General features: G+C 43.9%; 1 protein-coding gene across 1 annotated transcript in view; it reads left to right on the top strand.

Moving 5' to 3' along the window:
• Window positions 1–16,309, top strand: part of LONP2 (lon peptidase 2, peroxisomal) — a 36,788-nt gene extending 20,479 nt beyond the window's left edge. The window contains exons 12-15 of the mRNA XM_064723007.1: window positions 6,918–7,060; window positions 11,768–11,975; window positions 13,013–13,203; window positions 14,827–16,309. Coding sequence (XP_064579077.1) covers window positions 6,918–7,060; window positions 11,768–11,975; window positions 13,013–13,203; window positions 14,827–15,048 — 764 coding nt within the window. The 3' untranslated portion in view covers window positions 15,049–16,309. The remainder of the gene's footprint in view (window positions 1–6,917; window positions 7,061–11,767; window positions 11,976–13,012; window positions 13,204–14,826) is intronic.
• Window positions 16,310–16,348: the final 39 nt, after the last annotated feature.

Here is a 16,348-nt window from a genome sequence, read left to right as displayed (position 1 = left end):
GAGCCATCCTGCAGTTTAAATCATCCCATCTACACTAAAAGGCAGAGCTTTTAAGACATTTACCAATGCTTTCCTTTCAATATTGGGTGTGTGTTCTGTACCTTCTGTGCCCTGATGGACTTTGAAGTCAAACACTGATTTGTTGATGCTTCTGTGATTGTGAGTGCTGAGCCTTGGGCTGTGCTGGCCCAGCTCAGCAGCACCAGGCAGTGCCAGGTGTCCTGGCTGCACCTTCTGGCTGGTAACTTTGACAAGTCATATTTGCAGAGTAGGTAGCTGTGTCTGAAATGTGCTTCACAGTCTAATGCAGCTGCTGAATAAAAAGAGATGTTCTGCTCTTCAGGCATTCTGGTAAAATAGACAAGAGGTAAGTTCAGAGCACAACTCATGGTACTGTAAGAAGAAACACTTTATTATTAAGGCAAGTAACAAAAAGGAACTGTATTAAACATCTCAATCCAGTGAGAGAGTTATTTACCATGTTAAAATTAGCACTGTGCTTGCAACTGAGGTATTTGCACTGTTAAAATTATACACTGTTAAAATTAGTTCTGGACTTGCAACTTACCAAAGCTAAGTGAAAATAGCAGCCCAAGTGCTTCAGAAGGGAGGAAAATGCTGGCATTTTTGGTTGACCCAGTTTGGAGTTAAGAAAGAAGTGAGCTATGAAGAGTTGCCTTTGTACTTACTGTCCATAAGAAAAAGGTGTACTAATAAAAAGGAGTCTGAGAGACAGGTGTCTCTGCAGTGAAACTTGGTACAGAATGGTGCAATCTGCAGAGTGGGTTTTATTTTGTACTCACACTGTGCTTACACCCTGGTGTGTTTTTACAGTGTGTCGTTTGCTGGGAGTGTATGAGAGTAGGAGCCTTTTAAAAATATTTTTATTTTCATTCTGTAGGTTGGAAACAACTAAGTGTTCCAAACAAAGCTTGTAAATATCTCCAGATACTTGCAAGTTGATGCAAATAATGGGACTTGTAGTCTAAATTGATTTCTTTGGCCTTTTTTCCTCCTGTTGATTATTGGACATTTGTGCAGTTCTGCATCATGATGATGAATTTTTATTTCATATAATGAATGACTCTGGAAGATTAGTTAATCAAGTTCTCATCCCTTAATAGTTTCATTTAGAATAATTTCTGGATTTTTTTTTCTTTATCTCTATAAAAATTCCTAGCAGTCATTTTTGCTTCCTGCATTTGTGTGTTGCTGATGTGAGACTGACACTGTGCAGTTAGTGCATTGGTGTGCCTGGAGCTGTGACTGGGAGAGGGCAGATGCAGGCTTGCTTTGCCTGCTAAAACAGAATTTATTCCTGAGCCTGAGCACGGCCAGATCCTCCCATGGTGCTGTGTTTATTCAGCTGGGTGCCTCTGCCTGGGTTGTAGTAAGAGTTGAGGACACTAGGTGGTGGAATCACAGGCTTTGCACCATTGCATTGGTTCAGCCAGGGTGTTACTGCAGGGAGAGCAGCTGTTACCAGGGCTGGGTAAAGGTGAGGGTCTTGCCCCTGTGTGGGAGTGGGCTCTGGGAAGGGAGGGCACGGCCCTGCACAGCTGGGGGCTCTCTCAGCCTGGGTTCAGCACTGCCAGAAATGCAGGGGCAGCCTGGAGTGCCTCCCTGCTCCTCCTGAGCTTCTGGAGAGTTGGTGAGTGCAGGGCTGTTGGTTTGTGTCAGTAGTTGAGTGTGCACAGGGAGCTGCAGCGTTTTTCAGAGCTCTCTGGGGAGTTGTCCCTGTGCACAGCAGTGCTGGCTGAAATTTCACTGAAACACCAGCTCAGATTTATGAGACACTCCTCGAGTCCTTTGACACTACTAGAAATTCTAGAAGTCACAAAAATATGTGAAACTCTCCTTCCTATTTTAGTGCAACTGCCTTGAGAATACAATGCAGCAACTGTGCACTAAGGCATCAGATCATGATGCAGCAGTTGAAACCCAGAGTAAAAAACAATTTGTCTAATTCAGACCCAGAGGGAGATTTAGGACAGGTAATATTTCATTACTAAAAGAGATGAAATGAGGATTGTATTTATGTTGAAACCAAGGCTTTAAACATAGTCAAATATTTCCACTCCTTGTGGATGAAACACTTGGTTTGAAATAAATGCAAGTTTGACCATAGTGGTCAATGAGAACTGCCACATGAAATCTGCTGACCCCCAGTGCAGGGTGGAGTGAGTGCAGGTACTCAGCTCTGAGCCCTGCTGACCTTAGAGAGCTTCCAGCTCTGCAGTGAGGGCCTTTGTCTGAAATTTCTGAAAATGGCTTGGAATGACTTCCCTGTAGGAAGTCAAAAAGACAAAAAGTGTTCTGAGAAGTTTGGCTTCAGTACAAATTAGTTTTTAAAGTATTATTTTTTCCATGTTAATTTATCTAAATATTCCTGCATGAGCACCTCACCTTCAAGTGTTTCAAGTACACATTGTTATTGGAGGTCACTAATGAGGGAATGCAATTATTTTGTGGAAAGAGAACTTTTCTGCTGCTGTGGGGAGAAATGCACATAGCATTAAATTTAAGCATGTAAGTAACTGCAAACAGGATTAGGGTCCCAGGATATTGTTCCCTTCCTAAAGAAACACTTCCTAAAAGTTTGGTGCATAAGATTTGACAGTGGAATGTTGCATTTAGGGAGCAGTTTCATATGGCTGGCTTTGAATGTGAACTGTTGTCAGCAGAGGCAATCCCATCCTTCTCTACCTAAATGCACTTTTGGGGGGTTTTTACTTTGGAGGGGCTAAAAGAATTCTGAGTCTGTCTGTTGTGTGCTGAAGCATCTGCTGCTAAGTCAGATGAGAAAGAAAGAATATTATTATACCTTGAATTGCCCACAGACTTGAAACCTTGTCCATCATGCTGATGCTCATTTTATATCTCTGTAGCAATTCAGCAAATCAGTGTTATGTTAAAAACTACTTTAAAATTTTAGGCTTCTCTTTTTCTATCTTGGTCAATAAGTGTGGCTAGAAATCTTTGGGTTTAAGACTTGTGTTGCCAGTGCTTAATTTAAATCTGTTCTATGAGGAGATGAGAAATTCCTACATGTTGAGGAGGTTTTAGACTTGTGTATTCTCTCATTTTCATTACATCTGTAGAAGGTAGCAGTCTTATTTTTTTAAATCTTTGTGCCATGAAATGTCTATTAACATTAAACCTTTAATTACATTTAATAGTTCATTGTCAGTATGTTTTCTTAGGAGTCCATTTTCTTACAAATCCATTATTTACATGTGAGACTTTGTTTTATTTTGGGAACTTGCAACGACAGATTCCTGAAGAACATTGTGATCTTTGAGTAGCTGCAGATTCTGCTTGGAAAATTTTACAAACAATCTTTTTTTGGTTGGTTGTTTTTTGAACTTATTTTTGGTCACTTGGGGAGGGTTATGTGTTGTTTATTTTTAGTATCACAATTTTAAATGGTAAAACAACTCAATACCATGCTGCTTTTGTGTAAGCAGCCATGTACCAGCAGAGCAGCAGGTGGTTCCTCCAGTGCACTTTGGAGCTCTGCTGAGGGCACTTTTTCACCTTTCAGTTTATTTTGCCCACTTCTCTCAAACTGTAAGAGGATTAAGCTGCTGTCCTAATGAGAAGTTCTGTTTCTGGAAACCTGAATTTAAGTGTCTTGTTTTAGATAAATATGCCATTTAGCTTGTACTGTGGTTTATGGCTGTGTGTCTGGGGAAGGTAAGGAACACAATTTGTCATTGTTAGTGGAAATCTTAATTACCTGTGCCTGCATAGATTCCTCATAGTCAGCACCTGTGTAAAGATGATAAAGGGAGATGGCTTTTTCCTTCAAAGAAAAAGTTAGAGTTTGTAATTACATTTCACTGCTTTTACAGAAAATTAGACAGTGACAGAATTTAGTTTACATTTTTCTAAAAAGTCTGGAGTTACTGTTACAGATCATAAAATGGGATCTACTCATTAGATCAGATAAAGAAAAGTTTGATTCCTTTAATCAGGTGGCCTCAAATTCCCTGATTTGTTTATGAGGAGTTTGTCTCTTCTGCTGTATACAGAGCTAGGTGAAATAAATACATTTGTGTTTGTTAGGCAGTAAAATCTTGGTATAGAACAAAAGCAGCTGGTTTTAAACTCAGCTTTGTTTTGAAATATGGATTGTGTATCAGATTATCAAATAGAGTTGAAATTGCAGTCTGCATTGCAAGAATAGCATGCAGGGTCAAGCTTCCTAGACTTGCCAGTATTTATGTCTTTGAATTTATTATGTACAAAAATAGCAGTTTAACAAAAGCAGAGAGACAGGCTGGAACAACAGGAGGCATGTGGCTGAGGCAGTGTGTGCAGCAGAGCAATGGGATTCAGCCATTGTGAGCTGGACAATGAAGATTGGTGGCTGTTGGGTAAGAACTGTCAGATGGGAGTCCTGAATGAAAGCTGAGGTGCTGCTGTCATGTTAATGGTGATGTGCAATGTTTCCCTTGATGCTCTCTTAAGGCATTAGTGAGAATTGCACAGTCACAAAATTATCTGTAAAAAGGTCTTTATGTACAGGATTAATAACAGGAAAGTTTGGATCTTGTGAAAGGAGACATCCTCATTCATCTGTTCTGAGAATTGCTGCTGACCACTGACCACCTCTTCATGTTATGGTAAATAGATCAGATCAGTGATTTGTGCTTTTCTGTACTTGTTTGAGCTCTTGGATCTTCAGTTACTGTGCATGCATTGATGTGCAGAGGAAGAACCAGAAAGCTCCTTTTCAAACTAAAATTAGAAAGAAGCCAAAGAAAGTAAACAACCCATATTTGGATCCAGAATCTGGTGCAGGAGTCCTGAAGCTCAGTGTACACTGCTGTGTAATGCAGACTTCAGCTGTGTGTTGGGCTGGGAACAAAAGTCCTCACTCTGTGTGTGCAGGACAGCCCCAGGCAGGGAGCACTGCCCTGAGAGAGCCACAGAGCCTCAGCAACAGCTGCATTGTCCAAGCATTCTTTATTTCTCTGAGATGTGGCACTACAACTCTGCTCAGGGCTCTTGAGAAATGCTGATAAGCCTCCTGCACCTGGATCAGGTCTGTGGGGAAATGATTCCCTGCTTGCATTGTCCCTCTGCTCCCAGTCAGTCCCTGGGGCCTGTGCAGTGTCAGGGGCTGCCAGGCCCTGCCAGTTCTGGAGCTCAGCCTTGCAAACCCTCTGCAGGCTGGGCTGAGGCTCTGGCATTCACATGGCTCCCATTGCAGCTCACTGGCACCACATTTCTCGTCACAGAGAAAAGCAAGGCACAGTTCTTCCCAAGAATATTTCTGTTTCACATTCTCTGAACCTGAGAGAAAGAAAACACAATTCTTATCTCATTTGCTGTGCCTGTGCTTGTGCCAAAGTAGAATGCAATATGGAGACTGTTTACCCACAGTGATGGTGTTTTGTTTCCTTGGCCTGTCAGGGCCAGGTGTGTGTGTGTGTGTGAGGACTGTGGGCTGTCACAAGATTCTGTGCAGTTGTGTGCAGAGTTGAGTGCTTGGCAGATTCAGTTTAGATGCAATGTAATATAGTATAGAATAATAAAGTAATTAATTAGCCTTCTGATACCAATGGAGTCCTCCTCATCATTCCTCCCTTCCTTGGGGCATTCCTTGTGAACACTATAGTTCACTTCTGTATAAAAAGAGAAAACAGAAATTTGAAGGCAATTCTGCCAAGGGAGCCACTGTACAGGTAAGAGATCCTCTCCTGCTGTGAGTGAAGGAAGGGAAGAGCCCCTTGCTGAACCCATAACTGTTGCTGTAATTGTTGGTCCCTCCTGGGTGACACTTGAGTATATTGCATTCAGAAGTGTCAGGCTGCTGGGGTTTATAGCCCTTCCTCAAGAGTGTATCGTGCCTGGAGGTGTTGCTGAAAATGTCTGGTAATTGGACCTTGGAGGAATTTTTTGCTGCTGCTGGTTATTGAGCATGGCACCTTAGCAATATCTCCTTCAACAAAGAAAAGAACAGAGCCCTCTGTGTGTGCAGTATTTCAAGACAAAAGCCACAGGCTGTTACACCAAAATGGAGATTTCTCCACTGCACAAGGCCTGTGGGTGTTGTGTTCTGAGCTGGTGTTGAACAGACAGGAGATGTCAGTTTTGTGAGTTAAGCAGCCTGAGTAGGTGGAAGGTGTCCCTGTGTGTGTGGGGACTTGGGCTGATGATCTTTAGGGGTCCCTTCCAACCCAAACCCTTCTATGACTGAGCAAAGCCCTAAAAGTCCCAGGAGACAAAACCCAAGGTGAGAAATGGCACATCAGAGCCTGTGCTGCTGGGGCACAGCTGGAAGCACTCAGGAAAGGACAGCAGTTCTGCACTGCCAGGGCTGCCCCCAGAAGTGTTCTCTCTGTTAGACCAGCCTGCCCCTGACCCCTGCCCTGTGAGGCTGGGCAGGCCCTGCACAGGCTCCCTGAGGCTGCCCCATCCCTTGCAAGTGTCCAAGGCCAGCTTGGACAGGGCTCTGAGCAGCCTGGCATGCTGGAAGGTGCCCTGCAAGACTCTAAAGCAAGATCAGCTTTAAGGTCCTTTACAGCCCAAACTGTTGTGATTCTGTGAAATACTGCTTTTCTGCACAAATCTGCTGAAAAATGTAAAGTCCTAAATGAGCCTAATGTGTTTTGCTATTTGAATTAGTTTAAAATGCACTTAAGCTGATGAGTTGCATCTCTGTCAGTGCTCTAGATTTAATTTTATCTTTGATGAACACTTAGAACATATTTAAGCTTAATAATTACATTTCATGCTATATTATCTTTAATTTGACAAGATTTTTGTGAGAGATGATTTGAGCACATTTTCCTGAACTTACTGAGCATTTCATTGCATGTTTTATTTTTCTCTGTCACCATTTTTAAAAAAATTCCTCTGTCTAGAAAAAGCCATTACAAATGCTAAATTAGGTTTTCTTCCCTTAGATTGCAAAGAACATGTCACAGAAGATGCCAAACCAGAATCCATCAGTGACACAGCTGACCTGGCTCTGCCACCTGAAATGCCAATTTTAATTGATTTCCATGCTCTGAAGGACATCCTGGGGCCCCCCATGTATGACATGGAGGTAACATCCTCATTTGATGCTGTTTGTGGCTGATAGGATTATTGCTATTGACTGAGTCTGTACAATGTTAATAACTTCAAAATATGTCAATAACAGCACTGTTTCTTTATGTTGCACAAAGTGTGTTTTCACCTAAACCTTTTCTTTTCTTTTCTTTTAATTCAGGGTACATAAATGACATAATGCCCTGACTTTTCTGTTAGCAAAGGTTCCTGCAGCAGTGCTGAAGAATGTAGTGGTGTTTTTTCAGTTTGAAACAATTTTGCTTTTGTTTGGGGGATGTTTGGTGGTCTTGGGAAAGAAGCCAAAAGTAGAGCCCAGGAATCCTGTCTCTGTAGCAGCTGTGCTCAGGACTGCTCCTCATACCTCCTTAAAGCCAGGCAGCATTTCTGGGTATTAAAACCACTTCAGTTTGCACCAGAAGTTCTCAGACATTCTTTAGGTTAATGTGACTCTTAGCTATTAAAATGTTTTATGATCAGTCAGGCACCCAGCTCTGCTCCTCAATAGGCATATTTCAGATTTTTTGCTTTCCCCCATCTGTATTTTGCTCCTTTCTGTGGAAATGCCATCAGTTAAAGTAGTTTGTTAGTTTGGGATTCTCATTTCAATGACAGTGGCACTGACAGTTGTTCTCTGTTCCTGAGAACTTTCCTCTTACAATTATTTTCTGTATCAGAGGACCAGACTTCCAGTGGGACTTGAAAAAGGGGGCAAGGTGATTGGGATAGCAGGAGAAAATGAAGGATTGTTAAGGAATGGATCAGCTTTTAGACCTGAAGTGATTCTTTTGGATATGAAGATTTTGTCATGGCAGAGATTGTTAAGGAAGAGGCAGGAATGAGGAGGCAGAGTGGCAGGAGGCAGTGCCATTGGTGTGCCAGATGTGGTGGCAGCATGGCACAGTGGCAGGGAGGGTAAATGACCAAGGGGCCAGGTGCCTCTGGGCTGAGGGCATTCCCAGGGGTTCTTTGGTGATCTGGTTTTTTACTTTCAGAAATTAGAAGAATTTACTCTTTAGGCAAATGACTGAATTGTCAGCAGCTTACATTTGTTCTTTCCAGCTCTCAGAAGCCTCTGTACCCTGCAGGGAGATGTCACAAATGTAAGACTTCAGTGCTAATATTGGACTTAGGTGTCCCAGCTGGTGTCACTTTTGTTTCTGGAGTTTATTATTCATTTAAATTCGGTGTGGCTGTGTTGGAAAAGAATTTCTGCTATTTTGTCTTTTCTGTAGGATTAAGTAATTAAAGTGTGGTTCTTAATTTCAAGTGTACAAACACAGGAGTGCTAGCTGGGGGTTAACTTTTGTGAGTTTTTGTTTATTTGTTGTGGGGTCCACAATAGATGCCATAAATTTGCAGATAAGCATTTTATGGATCTGTGGCCTCTAAACTGAAATAAGACTGATTGAAGCTTGTGACTTCTGTTTCAAAAGGGTTTTTTAACATTTCCACATTTAGAAGGCAAATTATTGCATAGATAGAAGTAGAGATGAATCCACACAGATCAGTTCCCCAAGCCCAGGATTTCTTTTCATGTACTATTTGCTGTATTGACTGAGTGAATATTTTTCAGTACACACTTTGGTTTTTTCCATGTAAATTGCTCAATAACAACATAACTCCTATTTTAAGGAATTTTCCCAACTAATGTGTTATTCCTTCGAATTTTCTCAAGGTTCTTTGGAGGAGCAGAGTTTCTGCTCTGAGCCTGGCTGCTCTGTAGGGTCAGGCTGGGTCTCCCTCTCTGGTCTGGCCTGAGAGCTTCACCCTGGGCCTGCCTTTTGCCATTTCTCAGCAGCTGAAACAAAGACACAGTGAGGCAGCCACTGTGTCAGTACCTGCATGGGGCTGAGCAAATGGAACTGCAAACATGACATGGCTTCATTGATCTGTTGTCCTCCAGGCAATTCCTGAGCCAGGGATTCATCTTTCACCTTCCCAGGGCATTGCTTGGCTCTTGTCTGCACAGCTCTCCCAGCAGGAAGATGGGACAGAATATTCAGCTCCTACTTGCTGGATTAATTCATTTATCACAAATAAATAATCTTATGTGTCTCCCTACAGAACAAATGTTGGAATGAATCACTTAGTGAGGCTTTGAAAGAATAATGTCATCAGTTTAAAGTGCAGAAGATTTAATGAAATGTTTCAGCACAGCACACTTTTGGGGGAAAGGGTTTCTAAAATATCCAGTGGGTTTATAACAAACTATTTGTATTTTTGGCTTGGATTTTAGTTGATGTATTAGGGAATTTTTTAGCTTTTTTTTTTTTTTTTCTTTTTCTTTCAAGCCTTAATTCTGCTTGAGTAACAAAGGTTGTTGGCACCACAGGAAGGCCCATCAGGATTGGTTTGTATCCTCATAACTTGAGTGAAGTTGAAGGGACAGAAGCTGCAGGTCAGGGAGGTGGCCTGTTCTAGGAAATGGAAGTGCAGATGCCATAAAAGAATGGCTCTGTTTCAAGGGCCATGCACAATTTAATCAGGGAAAAACATCAGGGTGTCTTTCAGAAGCAAAACCTGTCCAAAGTACAGGTTTAGATTGGCATATTTGTCTTAGAACTGTCAGTCTTGTGGTGATATTTCTGGGAAATCCTCCTCCCTCAGAGGGAAGCCACTGTTAATGTGCTTTGCCAGCAGTGATTTGCCAGGGAATGAATCAGAGGAGAAGAAAAAAAGTTGGTACAGTCAGGCTGGGAGAACCTGTGGAAGGAAAACAAATGTGCTCAAGGCCAGCAAGTGACTGAACTGGTTCTCATCTCCCATTGGGAATCAGGGACTTCCCACCCTCTGGTCCATTGCACTGACTTGGTGTAGCTCCAAAACTGCAGCTGATAGCCTGAAACACTCCAAAATCAATCACTGTGCTGAATGTTAAGACTTAAATTTTGCAGTATCCAGGCAGCTAAAATGCATCTGACAGTATGTTCATGTACTCAGGGTACAGCTGGGTTGGTCTCACCTACAAACATTTTCAGACCTCAAGACTCCATTGCTCAGTGGCATCTTCATCACCTGACAGACATCAGCAGCCATCAGCTGATTCAAATGGTCATTTTTAATTTAGCCTGATTAGAAAGTGTAAGAAAGGATTTATTCTAATTTAAATTCATCTGACTTAGGGTGAGAAGAAATTATTCAGAGTGCCAGGAGTGATTCAGTCTTGTGGGTCTCTCATGTGGTCCAGGGTGCTTTCCCCTGAGTGTTGGGGTTCTGTGGCTCGGGCTGTGTGTGGGGGTTCCCAGGGGGCTTTTCTGCAGCCACATCTCCAGGCTGCCAGGGCATTTGCCACGTGTGCCTGTCAGCAGGCTCAGAAAGGCTCAGCTTGCAGCAGGGGTGCTCCAGTCTCTCTCCAGGGCAGCAGGAGGGGTTGCTTGGCTTTGGAGGCACCAGGGAGTGCAAGGAACAATGGTCCAAAGGTGATCGGCACCTACTGCACAGGCAGGTTCTCTTATCAGATCTCAACTGACCTGTGAAAGGAGGGACCTGCCTGAGGATAGAGAGGGAGCCTGTGCTGAGTCTGTTAGAACCATTTGGGTTTAATTTGTTCTTCCATTTGCTGTGTTCTGCCCCAGAGCTCTCAAGCAGTCTCTAAACTGTTGCCAGTTGATGCAGAGCACAGTCTAAAAGAACTGAAACAAAACCCCCAGATCAATAAACCTTGTTGCTGGCTGCTTTGGGCTGACAGAGGGTGTGGACAGTTGATTGTGTTCATCTCACCTTGAATGGTTTGCCAGAATAGCAGTGTGCAGTGCAAAGGGGAATGAATGTTGCAGCATTTCTGGACTGCAGTGTGACCAGGATGAGCTGACTTTGTTAACCTGAGCTAAGCAGTGACTGCAGTGATCAGAGTAAATCACTGTAACCAATAACACACAGGGAATGGATATAGGAACTGATGTTAGCAGGGATGGAAATGCTTGGTGAGGTATTTTGATACCATAGAAGTGAAACACACAGTTCTAATGCTGGAAAAAGGAAGAGCCTTCTTAGCCAAATGATGCAAATGGAAGCAAGGGGCAGGGGCTGCTGCCAGTGCTCAGGTAAGGAGAGCCCAGGGGAGGAGGAGGAGGGGCTGTGTGGGTTCCTTGGTGGCTGCCAGTGGAGCTCCTGATCGATTGCTTGGCTGCTGTAACTCCTAAAGGGGCTCTGTCAGGTGTCCCTCACCTGGCCTGGGAACACAGTCCCAGTTCTGCTGTTCCAAAGTGTTTGTAAAAGTCTGCAGGGAACAACATCAGGGGCTTGGCTGGCACAGCTCAGGCAGTGCCACCACCTTCAAAAGGGCTTGTGGGGAACACTGGGGAGCAGAAGTGGCTTTGTCACAGGAGTAACAGGGCAAACACACTCCAGCAGATGGGTTAAGTCACATAAACATTGTCAGGATTGACTGAATGCTTGAAGTCCTTTGAGGAAAAAGATTCTTAGGGTGTTTTTGGGGGCAGGGAAAGTTTCAAGAATGACACACCTAGATGTTTGCCATGGCCTTAAGCTAAGCTGCCACTTACAGCTCCTCTTGTGTAATTATTGTTTACACATATCCAGAACTACTGCTGCATTAAATAATAAATTAAAATATAACAGATCAGACACTTGGCTTAACTTCAGTGTTTTGATGGGCACAGTTGTTTGAAAGCCAATATTGAATTGTTTTTGCAATTTTTTTATGGCTGTTTCCTAAACTGCTTCCTGTGTTTCCCTTCAGGTGTCTGAGCGCCTGAACCAGCCCGGGGTGGCCATAGGGCTGGCCTGGACGCCCCTGGGAGGGGAGATCATGTTTGTGGAGGCCAGCAGGATGGAAGGGGAGGGCCAGCTGACCCTGACCGGGCAGCTGGGGGACGTCATGAAGGAGTCGGCTCACCTGGCCATCAGCTGGCTGCGCAGCAACGCCAGGAGGTACCAGCTCACCAACGGTGAGGGACAGGAGCTGCTGTGCCCCTGCCCACCCTGGGCTGCCCACAGGGACAGGGAAAGGCTTCCAGCCAGCAGTGCTGCCCTGGAGGTGACATCAGCCCCACACAGCCTTTGTGCTGTTCTTTCCCAGCTGCTGCCAAGCCAGGGTGGTGTGGCCTGGCAGAGATGAGCTGTGTCTCCCTGCCCCAGCCTGGAATGCTGTGGGCAGCCTCAGTGCCACGGTGCTTCTCCTTGCTTGTGGCAGACACTGCCTCTGACTCATTTTTACACTCAAGCTTTCCAGCGGGATTGCCATGATGGAGACAGATATGGAAGTCTGTAGCTTTTCTCTGACAGGTTCTGTTAAAAGGTTTTTTAGTCTAAGTTTAGTATTTTGAGAGTGTTGGGTTTGTATGGCAGCTGTGGAGCTGCAGTGCAATAGGACAAGAACATTTTAACTATTTTTTGTCTGAACCTCCCAGGACTTGTAGAAAAGTGCTTGCTAGATTGATCATCTGCTGATCAGGCAAATAACTGACCAGCATCTTCCACTGTTTGTGTAAGTTTAGATAGGTTAAAAACCAAAATGTAATTAATGTATGAAATGCTGCAGGGATTACCTGTGTGCCTGTTTACCTCTATGGTTTACACTCCATGTGCTCCATTACAGGTGAAAGGACATAAGAGTTCCACTTGATTATAAATGTGAGTTTCTGTGAAGTGTTCTCTGAACACTTTTGACATTGATGGTTTGGGACATAAAAATTCTATGAGGAAATTCCTCGGTTTCCACATTAATCCCTACTCTCAATTTCCCAATGCCTGCAAATGCCAAGCTTATTGGTTATCATGTTACAGTTTTTTCTAGGAATCTGGATGTAGGAAAGCTTATTGGGATTTCTTTGTTGTTTTTTCCTGCAATATTGTGTTGTTTTTTTCAGCCTACTGTTAGTAAATAGTGCCAAGGCTTTTAGTTCTTGGTGGGCTTTTAGAATAAAGACCGGGAACAAAATGGGTTTAGATTTTTAACATTCAAATCATTCTTTTTTTCCTTAAGCTTCTGGAAGTTTTGATCTCCTTGACAACACTGACATCCATCTGCACTTCCCAGCTGGAGCTGTCACAAAAGATGGACCATCTGCTGGTGTTACCATAGTAACCTGCCTTGCTTCACTCTTCAGTGGGCGGCTGGTGTGCTCAGATGTAGCCATGACAGGAGAAATTACACTGAGAGGCCTTGTTCTTCCAGTAAGCATCACTGGAGAAAAGAGCTAAGTTCTATTCATGCTCCCTATTTTGGGTATAAAATCTGTTTATAGCCACTCAGAAAAGCGTGGATCCAGAGCCTTGCTGGATCATTCCTTAGCAGCAATGTGGTCTCTGCTGGTGCAGTTGGAGGAGGCCAGGCTGCTGCAGGACTGCCCCACTCCTCTGCTTTGCCTTTCAAGCTGAAGCCAACCTTGGTGTGGCTTTTTGGGAAATACATTAAATGTCTACTCAGAAAGGAGACCCCAAAGTCTTAACATGCAAGGTGGCTCTGAGCCTGCAGTGCAGTTTCTAAATGTGCTTCCTCAGACTGTTGGTTCTGGTGTCTTTGGAAAGTTGTGACTTAGAGCTCTCACAGTGACTGCATACAGGTTACTCCTGAATCCATGGAGCTGCTTTTAGGTTTCTCTTGAATGTTGACCCTTGGCTGTAGCTGAGCCAGATGGGGTTTCCATAAAGCTTTGTCAAAGCATGAAGGCAAAGAAGGCATTCAGACAAACAGAGTTTAGTTCAAAGTGTCAGTGGGGCCAAAGTTATCTCATGCCAAATGATGGAGAGGAGGAGGATGAAGCTGGAAATGAGGGGCAGGATTTTGTTTCCTGCAGAGGAGACAGAAGCAGAGGTGCCATGGCAGGCAGTGGGGGCAGAGAGTGACAGGACAGGCCATTGTCCAGGGGGCTGGAGCACCCTGCAGGGACAGTGGGAGCCAGCTTAGCCCTGCAGCCACGCTGTCCTGACCGTGCCTGCTGCTAAAGCTGTGTGCAGAGCTAAGGGACCTGTAAATATTAACCCACATTCTCCTCCTTCCCCAAGGCACTCTGGAGTCTTGCTGTTCCCAGTACTGAGGTGCCAGGGCTGTGCCAGGGGCTGCCCTTGCCGCTGGGTGTGCAGCAGGGCCCGGGGCTCTGGGGTCACGTGAGGATCACGGGTCGCCTCTGCCCTTTGTACTGCAATACAGGCCCTTCCTCTCTCTAAAGCCATGTAAAATTACACGTTTCTCCTCTAAGATGGTCTTTAGGAATAGGAAGGAGTTTGGGGGAAAAAGCTACAGCTGTAAGAAAAATGTAATTTAACCCCTGTTTGCATCTCATTAGCAACTCAACCAGGAGGCTCAGTGGAGCCTCTCCACTCCTGAACACAGGTTTGCTTTGCTGTGCATATTTTGTTGTACAGCTCAAGTTATTTTTCATGGGACATTGCTGCCTTAGAACTCTTTTTCCCCTAAATCTAACACTGCCTTTATCTGAAAAACCTTCTGTTCTAATGAAGGTGCTGGATTTCAGCACGTGATATTAAAAAAAACAGAGTGAAGGCCATTTTTGTTATAGAAATTCCTGAAAAGCAATATTGATTCTCTTGTACCTCACTCCTAAATGTATTTTTCTCTGGTTATTAGCTGTTACAGAAAGAATACTGTAGCATATTAACATATTTCCCTCATTAAGCACATGATGAGCTACAACTCTGCCTGCATTTTTAATTGCTTTCCTAAATGACTGAGGGAGGCAGAACCTTTCCTCAAAATTTAACTCCTGATGTGATGCTACAATAATGATTTTATTCGATTAGTTCAGTTTTTATACATGTGTCTCTTCTCCTCCTTAGGTTGGGGGCATTAAAGACAAAGTGCTGGCCGCACACCGCGCTGGCCTGAAGAGAATCATCCTCCCGCAGAGGAACGAGAAGGACCTGGAGGAGATCGCGGCGCCCGTGCGGCAGGAGCTGAGCTTCGTGCTGGCCTCGTGCCTGGACCAGGTGCTCAATGCCGCCTTCGACGGCGGCTTCGCGGCCAAGGCCAGCCTGGAGCACCTCAACTCCAAGCTCTAGGCAGCCAGCCTGGGGGCACCTCTCCAGTTCCACAGTCCTTGATCTCTTTCAGCTACGTTTAGGTATCAGGTACAACTATGAGCTAAATGGCTTTGAATGGGGGTGTCAGTGCCATCCAAAGGAAGATGCTGCTGCAGTTATGAACCTGGAATTGCACTTGAGGAGCATTTGCTGCTTTTTATCAGCAAAGAATCTTGAATCTCATTTCCTGATGGATTTGAGCATGAGAAAGAATTCCTTAGCCTGTCTGGCACCTAGGTGTGTACATGGCAGCAGCTGGTCACATCCTTAAAGAGGGAATAATGTGCAGCAGGAGGGGTTGTTACAAAAAGCAAACTGATTTAGTGCAGGTTTACTTATTTACAAAATATCTGTAATAATAATGAATAATGATGTGCTAAGGAGCAGCAGTATCTGGGGAAAATAAGGTTTTTTGAAATCTAAAAAAATATGCTTAACGCATCTGAAGAGAAGCACTGTGGCCTAATAAATGAAGTTAGGAAGTTCTTTTAGCACTTGGTTCTAGTTTGTTCTATTTTTCAAATGCAGGAAGCAATGCCAGAACTGAAGTGTAGGAATTGTTGTGTAGGAAGGGAGAGAACACATCAGCTCCATCTGCACAGCTGTCCCTGCAGCAGCAGCAGCAGCAGAGGGGTGGAGTGTGCATGAGGCCTTAATGAAAACCCAGGAATGTTCTGGAGGGGCACAGTGCATGTCCTTCATTCCTACCCACCACAAACCCACGTGGTTCTGGGCTGCCCATGCTTGGAGGTTCACCTATGGAAATTAAATCCATTTGAACAATGCCAAGAAAATTCTGAATCTTTATTCATTGTGAGTAATGTAAGGTTCAAGAAGTCTGTCAGCCTCCCTGTCCTGTGATAGCTTTGTCTCTTGTCTCCCCTTGAACCTCAGTGAGGACTGTGCTTCAGTCAGTGATTCTTAATTCCAGGGGCAGCCCCACAAGCAAATCCTGGGTGTTGTTACATCCTTCTCTTGCTCACTGGTTCTGAAACAACCCCCAAAGTGCTTATGAAACACAAGCTGTACCAGTCACAACAGCCTATTCTAGAAGCTGCCTAAAAATCAAAAGTAAAGAGTTTGCTTTGCTTTCATTTTTGTAGATAACAAAGCTGATTTACCTGGAATAGAACAGCACTGATTGAAATCAATTCAGTGGGAATTTCAACACCTATTTTACAAAAGATTTTACAACTTTGACAAAAGACCTAATCTAATAAAATGATAAAAATAAAACCTGCTTCTGTGTCAGTATTTTAAGAGCTCCACTCTTAATCAC

This window comes from Zonotrichia leucophrys, chromosome 11 (genome assembly GCF_028769735.1).
Source record: "Zonotrichia leucophrys gambelii isolate GWCS_2022_RI chromosome 11, RI_Zleu_2.0, whole genome shotgun sequence".
NCBI classification, from domain to species: Eukaryota; Metazoa; Chordata; class Aves; order Passeriformes; family Passerellidae; genus Zonotrichia; species Zonotrichia leucophrys.
Note: the sequence above shows the minus strand (reverse complement) of the source record. Positions and strands in the feature narration are given on the sequence as shown.